Source organism: Aphelocoma coerulescens, chromosome 7 (genome assembly GCF_041296385.1).
Source record: "Aphelocoma coerulescens isolate FSJ_1873_10779 chromosome 7, UR_Acoe_1.0, whole genome shotgun sequence".
Lineage (NCBI taxonomy): Eukaryota > Metazoa > Chordata > Aves > Passeriformes > Corvidae > Aphelocoma > Aphelocoma coerulescens.
This window is the reverse complement of record NC_091021.1, coordinates 28,348,880-28,357,935: the sequence shown is the minus strand read 5'-3', so window position 1 is coordinate 28,357,935 and position 9,056 is coordinate 28,348,880. Positions and strand designations below refer to the sequence as shown.

Here is a 9,056-nt window from a genome sequence, read left to right as displayed (position 1 = left end):
TTTCCATCTGAAAAGTGGACCAGCATGGAATAGATCAGGAAACCTTGAGGATCAGTGGGCTACCTGTGAGAGCCTGTACTTTCCATTGGAAGAAGTCCCAAACCCTGTCAAAGGCAAAGCAATGCTTTTTTATTTAGAGCAATAAGGGCTGTATAAAAGCTGTTCCTTTCTTCATTCATAATATTGCAGTTGATTAAAACCTCAGGTTTCCAGTCCTTTCTAGTTTCTGGTACCTTCATTGTTTTCCAAGGAAAGTTGAGCAAATTAGCCAGTCACAGCCCAGTCAGTTTTCTTGGTTATCTTGCAGAGCCTCCTTCAATACAACTCCCTCAAGGATCCCCAAGTCAAAGGCTGGAAACCTGTGAGCTAAAATACACAGGAAGGCAACACAAAAGGCACATGCTGACTATTTTTCCTAAGAGCATATTCAGTGCTGGGGTGACCATCTCAGTAAGTCTCTGAAGATCATTTCAGACCCCTGCAGTTCCTCCAGGTTCTATGGTCTGTGTATAAGGAGGGAGGTGGAGTAATCCCTGAATAACCTTGACTAATGTCATAATGAACTAATGGCAGTTTTTGGAAGCTCTTCAATACAGTATAATCACCCTTGATCCTTTAAGTTTATCTGGGGCTTTGTGAACACAAAATTGCTTACCTGATATAGAATATCCTGCTAGACTTTCCAGAAGCAACTCAGATATTTGTGATGGAAGTCATAAAGGTATAGAGATGCTTTGTTTCTTTTCAGTTTTGTGGGAGTTAAGTGTTTCACTTCTTTTACAGATCGGTAGCCATCTCTACAGTGTTATCATGCTCACATCCCTTTAGCCCCTTGGCTAATGGGAACACTGCTCTTCCAGAGCAGAAAGAGAACTGAATATGTGACTGCATCTCAGTCACTTCACTGTAAACTCTACTAGTTTGGCTCCAGGTGCCGAAAAGATGATCAAAACCTCTCGACTCTCCAGTGAAGCAGATGAAAGACGTTTCCCACTCAGTGCTTAGCTAAAGGGATTGCAACGAACAGTGAAGCAGCAGAATGAACTTTTGGACTGAACTCACAGGCACAATACTTGGGTTTCCAGGTACAAACATCCACAGGAAAAGATACTTATTTTAAAAATACCTTTTTTCAACACAAAAAGTATCCCAAGATCCCTTCATAGCATTACCTCAAGTAGAAAAATCCATCAAACAAAATATTCAATCAATCCCTTTTAATCATATGATCAAAGTATTTTACCATAGCAAATTGAACAAGCATCTAAAATGAGAGATGAAGAGCAATCAGCACAACAAAGAAATTACTTTTATCTGGGAGGGAATAGGGAGGTTTGGGTGAGAAAGCTGTGGTAGAGAAGTCTTCTTCACTGAGGCGTTGTGTTAAGGTAAGAGGAAGAGCAGGTGCTGGGAGCCCCAGAGGGGAGCAGAGGATGATTTGGCCTGTGTGATGTGGTGGGTTCTGAAAGTCAGGAGAAGGTATTTGATGCTGTGGTACAAACTTCTGCACTGGGGAAGGAGCAGCAGTTAGACCAGGGGATGGCTGAGATTTCTTTCAGGAGAGGTAGACAAGGAACAAAGAAGTATTTTTCTTCATCAGATTTGGCTTAGAAAGGAATGGGAAGGACAGGAACATTTAGAAGACAGAGCTGCTGCCAGAGTCTCTGTAAAATTAATAAGTAGATCTCACCTTATTTTCTACATTCATCAACAGGCCAGAGAGGAAATGAGTGGGATTATTTTAAAGTAATTTTCACTTCAACATACATACTTTCTAGAAAGATAATAAAGAAAATATATCATGCCAGACTTGATGGGATCCTTTGTTTTGTGAAATGTGGCAATTTACTTTTACACTGGACTTCGTATTTCCCCAGTAGGTGCAGCAAACTACTCAAACTGTGGAAGGATATTTACTGTTTAGAGAAGTCCTTGGACAGCTCAGCAAACTTTGCTTTGTTTCTTTGTCCAAGAGCTATATATAGTCTTTGCTTAATCAAGGTCTCAGATGTTGTCTGAGCAGAGCTAAATATTTTCAAGAGTATAAAAAAGATAACTCCAGCCATTTTGCTTTGCTAGAAACAGTGTTTGTCTAACTGTGTAGTAACCAAGGAAAGAGAAATTGCCGTAAAGGCACATTGATTTGTGCTATTTCTTAGTCTGAAACTAACAGAGACAAGCAGATATAAACTATGCATCTTAAAAACTTTTAGACTCATAACATCTCTGTAAAGCTGCTTAATTACCTTTCAGGCTACCTTGTTCTTTACCTCAAGATACGGAAAACCAATGCCTGTAGTTATACTGCATATGACTCTATTGGGCTTGACTTATGATCTCTAAATGCTATGACAATAGCAATATTCTATAGTCATGGGAGGAGAATAGAAAATTCATCTGTCTGAAAAAACTCATCTGACAGTGAAGGCCAACAACTACCCTGAGTAAAGTGTCTTTCTCAGCTGAAATTTGACCAGGAACTTCAGGGAGAGGAAGCCCTCTCCTGAAAAACTGATTGAAAGGTGTTTAATGACTCAGAGTAATTAAGGGTCTGTTTCCATTTCTGCTGGTGCACAGACAATAGGAAATGACCAAACGGGGAGCCCCTCTACCCTTTGTTCCCCCTCTCCGAACTATCAGACCAGAGGATTGGTGGGACAGGAAGGTGCCCTGAGAGCAGGGAGTTAGGAAAATGACAGCTATGGGCAGCTTTGTGGGTGAGGATTAGGATCTGCAATTTGAAATGGAAAAGAAAGAGATTTCTCCGTACTATGTGGGGGAGTTGAGACAGAAAAGACAGGAGGGTTTTGAATGGGTTAGTGGCGAGTTTAGACTCTGATGTTGTTCTCTCGTTCATGCACCTTCTCTGGCAAACTTTGCCTCTTGCCCTCTCACTTGGAAAATACCTCCTGACACAAAGCTCGCATTAACATGAGGCGCAGGGCAGTGTAAGAGACAGCACTGAGCCAAAGCCATCAGCTGGCGTTCAGTTAAAGAAAACAGGGAACCTGAGGAACCTGAGCAGGACTTTCACACTGGTGTCGGATTGAGCGGCTCAGCTTAAAACACAGACAGCTCAGAGGCCACGCAGCAGCTCCAGCACAGCCGGGGGTCGCCTAGAGCCGCCCCGGCATTGCCCACGGCCCCTCACGGCCCGCTCCGGGCCAGGCCCTTCCCTCGGGGCCGGCGCTCCGCCCCGGGGACGCGCGGCCCGTGCCCGCCGGGGGCCGGGGCTGGCGCTGGGGCGGGCTGGGGGAGGTCTCGCCCGGCTGCGGCGCCCCGGCCCGGCCAACCCGCGCCCGCCGGGGCTGAGCCATAAAAGCGCCGGGAGCCGCCGGGGCCGCGAGTCCAGCTGGCGGTAGCCGTGCCCGGCAGCCCTGCGGTGGGCAGCGCGGCCGCCGCTCCGCAGCGCAGGGACCGCCGCCGGCCGCCCCCAAGATGCTGTTTTGGCACACGCAGCCGGAGCACTACAACCAGCACTCGACCGGCAGCTACCTGCGGTGAGTCCCGGGCGGCGACAGCCCTGACACGGGGTGGGTGTTCGGTCGGGTGCCCCCGTCCCGCGGCCGCCCGCCCGCTCGGTTCCCCGGCGGCACTGCCGGTGCCCCGCCGCGCCGCCCGGGGTTAGCGCCGCTCCCTCTGTCTAAAAGACCTCTTTCCTTTTTTCCTTTCTCTTTTTCCTTCTTTATTTTTTTTAGCGCCTCGTTAGACAGCTCTCTGCAGAGTTGCTATATTGCTTGTGCCGGGTTTCCTCTTCTCCGGGCTGGGGTAGCGCAGCTCCAAGGGAGGAGGTGCGGCAGCGGCGGAGTGCTGTCAAAAGTCTGCGGAAAACTCCTGTTGGCAAATTATGAAGGCACCCAGTTTTCTGGGGATGGGATTTCTTTCTCTTCTTTTTGGGACGATGTGTGAAAAGCGCAGAATTTAACTTTCTGAACTTGCCTAAACCAGCTTTTTCCTGCATCCGCACAGTTGCATTTAATTAAATGTGCCTAATTTAAGTACAAGGGCTTCTAAACAATAGTCTGTGACATGTGTAGCACAAACCCGTATTTCCTCCCTCCAAACGATGTCAAAGCAGGCAACTTTGGGAGTTCCCTTTTTGCTGGGTGCTTGTGAATTATTTGCTTTCTGAAGACGTAAAAGCCAGCCGTCAGCTGGTGTCGATTGCTGGAGTGGGATTTTGCTGAATTGTGGCAGTGGAGAACCTGGCTGTGGCCCAAGAACCCTGACTTTCAAATGTACCCCCAAATAACCACTCTTGAGAGAACATTGAGTTTGTCTGGGGAAGCACTTTGAATGCAGATAATTCTTCCCTTTCAAGGAGACACGCTATCTTGAGTATTCCTGCTGCCTATCAGTGTACTTGCAAAGGAATTTTATTTTGGACTAAATAATAATCTCCCATTATCAAATGATACAATACTGGGAGATTCTTGACTTCTGGCTGCTTTTCCACTTCTTCATATAAGATTCTTCATCTCCTCCCTCTATGTCAATAACTCAGTTTCACAACATGTATGTGGCAAAAGTCTTGTTCCCTCTTGCTTTGCGCTTGCAAATCTGATTAGTTTAGGACAGTGAAAATAGTAGTAAGCAGAGGAGCATCAGCATTGGTTCTTGTGCATATTTTCCATTGGAGAGTGTTTATGGTGCTCAAGCTGCTTCCTTAACTCCATGGATTTGTAGCAGGAGTGCTACAAGATCATCAGGTCTGGGTGAGGCTTGACTCCGCAATTTAAATTCTGTTTAATGGGCCAGAAAACACATTAGCTTATTTTTGCTGGCTTGATGCTAGCTGGGGGATAAAGGATACCTGTTCTGTCAGGAAGGCTGCTGGTATGGAGTTGACCTGTTGGTGTTTTAGGAACAAACTTCTGCTTTAGTGAGCATCTGCCTCCGTGACCATGGTGGGTTTGATCTGGGATTAAAATCCCTACATCACTTTTATGGCAACAATGCCCTCAGGTGTTTCAGGGAAGGTTGGTTGAACAAAACCCTTGTTTTTTTATGTAGAGATAGCTAATTCTGTCTGATTCATTTTCCATGAGAATGTGTCAAGACATGCATTTCTAACGGGCATTTTTCTGCTGAGCAGTGGCTTTCTGAAGTCTTTCCATGCCCCTTGTACTGACTGCACAAGAAACTGAAATAGTACAATACTTGAAGTTGCTGTAAGAGAAGTTTGTATAAGTTATATTTTGCAGAGATCAAGAGCTTTCTGTGCATCCGAGACATCTGTGTAAGTTCTGCTGTACCTCAGTGGTATTTGTAGCTAGAGCAAGATGATACTACAGAAGAATTCTTGTAAATCTTCATTCATTTTTTATGAAAACCCAGTACGTGTTTTACTCTCTGTTCTGTCAGCTGACTGAACTCTCAAATAGCTTTTTCTTTCCCAGGTATGCAAACTAACTGTTATTTAAGACCAGAACTGTAAATCTTTAGCATAAGGCTGAAACTTGGGGGAGTTTTCAGGAGTTCAGCTTTTTTTTTTTTTCCTAAAGGATAGTAACTGTTGTAAAACCCCGTTTTCCCCTAAACTTGATTTGCAACTCTTGAGTGAAGAGTTGAATAAATATTGTGATGGCTTATATACTTAAAAATTCTTTTGACCTCATTCTGAGTTCCAAACACTTGTAATAGGGCCGAATGTTTTAGAAGGTCTTGACCCAAAGCAACAATACCACAGGCCAATAGTTGAAATGCTCTAGGAATAAAAATGCAATTGACTTGTGTGGCTTCGTTGGAGCTTTAATATGGTGAAGCTTTCCAGAAACCGGGTCATGGATTCCTCCATGCTTACAGCCTTCAGCGATCAGACAGCTGTGCTGGCAGGTGTAGGGGTGCAAAGAGCCTGATGTGAAATACGGTATTTAAATTTTGACTTCCCCTTGCCCAAATTTCCTCAACTGTTTCAGGTGAGTAGGTGTACAAATTCCTCACCCCTAATTGTTAAATCCAGGCCGGATTTTGTGCACTGTTTCTGCCGAACTGCAAAAGTTTTTGGGCGACGGAGTTTTTGACCTGTTTGATCCGTAAAGTCACAGGCATTCCGAGAGCATTGTGCAGATGAGCGGGTTAGGAGCAAATGTTGGCATCCGGGCTGAGTGAGATGACTCCGGAGCAGGATCAGATCCTGCATGTGTGTGGAGCAATGCTGTCTATTTCAGAAATCTACTGCAGGCATTTCTGTCACTTCATTACTGTAGTAAATCATCACTAAGGAAAAAAACCCTCTCTGTGGCAGCAGTTAGGCAAGAGCTGTGATTATGTCAGTAATGCCAGGAAGCAAATGGGGCTGGATGCCTTCGAGTGGGTGATAATATGGAGGGCGTGGGGTTGGAAGAGAGAATGGAAACAGAGATGGGTGTTTCTTTTCTCCTGCCTGCATCTGAAATGGCACAGTTTGCTGTCTGGCATTGTTTCCCCATAAATAGGAGTACCTGTGTTTGAACCCGGCACTTGAGCAGTTTACTCTAAACTGCTGCACTGTTTCACTGATGACGTGGGTAGCCTTCAAGGTTTTGGGTGCTATGAGTGGATCATTAACTGAACAGGCAAGGAAAAAATCTTAATGCCCTTTTCAGGGTTCGTGCCTGTACATGCTGGATGGCTTTTCTTAAAGCATTTTGTATATGGGATTGTCAAAAGGAGCAGAACTGCAGCCTGTGTAAAGGGAACCTCGAGTCTTCACACATCTGGAAGAAATAAGAGGAGAAAAAGAATCACTTACTCTGAATTGTCACCGTGTTCTACATAACCCTCCTAATTTGGAAGGGTATTAATGTTTTAAGTAGGTGGACACAATAATCAGCAATGCTAGTGGCATAGGAAAGGCTAATGTGGTTCTTCAGTATCAGACAGGCTGAGATAAGGATGCTTATTCCTGACATCTCATTTTGTACTGATCAACTGATCATTTGTTGGGCTCTCAGCCTTGCTAATACCAGTTCTGCTTGGGGATTAGTGTGGGTTGGGATCAGCCTGGGACTAAATCAGCAGGCAGGTCAGTATCAGCATTTTGTAAAGGAGTGGGAACTGGGGCTGTATGCAGGTCCTAGTGGAGCTGCTGCCACACACCTGTGTGTGCATTTACAAAGGTAGTCCAGTGCTGACTTAAGAGCTGTGTGATTCCTTGGGTCGACGTTTATTAGAATGCAGGGAGGTATTATGAGTAAATTAATCCAGCAGTTCATGCCATCATTTACCTAAACATCTCCTTTTTACACCAGAGCTGTGTCTGCTTCTCACCCGTGGCTGCTACTTGAAGACATTTTATTAATCTGACATTCAGCTGTCAAAGTGCCCTTTCTTGCACTTTTTTTCCTGAAAGGCTTTCATCTGGGAACCTGAGAGTTCTTAATCAAATGTACGTCCACAAGGATGAAGAATCTATTTTTGATGGTTTTTTTCCTCATCAAGAAGACTGCTTAACTGAAAAGTAAATCTGATTTATTTCTTTAAAACTTAAAGTAATTCTCAGACATACTCTGTTTCACCAGTGCTGTGTTCTTTTGTGTGCACTGCTGATATCTTAGAGGCAGAAGTTGCCTGGTTACATTAAACAGGCCAAATTCTTCCTCTTTTAGCCATTTTAACCCAGTGTTTCTCCAGAGACCACCCCCATTATCTCAGATCATGGGAACCAAATGCAGACTGAAGCTAGGGCAGTCTGTAAGCTCTTTGCAACTGACTGTGTATGAACTGTATGTTGCAGAGATGTCCTTGCGCTGCCGATCTTCAAGCAGGAAGAACCGCAGCTGTCTCCTGAGAACGATGCCAAACTGCCACCCTTTCAGTACGTCCTCTGCACAGCCACCTCACCCGCCGTGAAACTGCACGAGGAAACCCTGACCTACCTCAACCAAGGTAGGGTTTGCAGTACACTGAAGGAGAGGGTATTTCCTGGGAACATTTAATGAGATTTTATCCCATACTTTGCCTTACGGGGAGGGCAGCGGGATGGGAGAAGAGGGATAGAAGTGGGGAAGGGGGGTGGAGGAATATTTAATTTTCCACATTTAGATACCAGATTATCAACTATTCTAAGATAATGAAGTACGACTGATTTAACTGTTGATTTAAAGCAGTGTTATAGCTTACACAGGTTCCTGTGGCAAAGTACTGGCTTGATCTCAGACAGCTTAAGGTGCAGCCTCCTGCCTTCACCTCACAAAGCCAGATTGATGAAGCAGATGGGCCAGCTTGGACCGGGGAGGGCTCTTACCGCTGCAAGTCCCCTGGCATTGCTGGAGGGCATAGCCAGAGGATGAATTAGCAGGTATCCAAGGGCTGCTCTGAGGGCTGGGCAGTGACATCTCTCCCACGGGCAGGCTGGTATGGCTCTGCTCAGTGCCTAACTTGACAAGTTGCTAGGGTTCAGTGCAGCAAGGTCCTCTATCACTGACCTCACAGACTAGTTCATACTCCTGGATAAACAAGCACTGTGTTTCTCTGTGTTCTCTTCTTTTTCCCCCTTTGGCAGCATTTATGCAGGCACATCTGTGGTTGGTGTTTGGCTGTCACTTTGCAGCACCTCCTCTGCCTGGGTCTTGAGGGGATCAGACCTCTCCATGTACAAATTATGCTAAAACACACTTAGGCTCATTTTCTGCCAGACTGCAAAAAAGGGCCTAACAACAAACTGAAGGCTGCCGGCCCTCTTTCTGAGATCCTCTTCTGCCTCAGGATACTGCCCCAGCTCTTTGAGCTTTATGCACTGAGTAGGATGCTCACTTGGGTACCTTCCTGGGTAGATTTCCCTTAATGCTGGTAGACGTTGGAGCCCTGACCTCCCTTGGACTCTGACCTCAGGTGCATCTGGCTGCTGGATCTGTGTTGGTAGCTGGTAGACCCACAGAACCCCCACAGAAAGATCAGTGAAGTACTGCAGGCTCTACCCAAGGAGCCAGGTATTTCCTGTCACATAAGATGGCACTGTTGTGTCTCTCAGGATCAAAAGATGCTTGGGATATGTGACTGTGTCATCTCAGTTTATCCCTCGAAACACAGCAGATCCCAGGAGATGGCAATAGGGTGTATCAGTTGTGAGATTT

The 9,056-nt window shown here is 45.6% G+C and overlaps 1 protein-coding gene across 1 annotated transcript in view; it reads left to right on the top strand.

The window, feature by feature from the left end:
• The first annotated feature begins 3,341 nt into the window (after positions 1-3,341).
• Positions 3,342-9,056, top strand: part of TFCP2L1 (transcription factor CP2 like 1) — a 35,971-nt gene continuing 30,256 nt past the window's right edge. The window contains exons 1-2 of the mRNA XM_069021031.1: positions 3,342-3,500; positions 7,718-7,869. Coding sequence (XP_068877132.1) covers positions 3,439-3,500; positions 7,718-7,869 — 214 coding nt within the window. The 5' untranslated portion in view covers positions 3,342-3,438. The remainder of the gene's footprint in view (positions 3,501-7,717; positions 7,870-9,056) is intronic.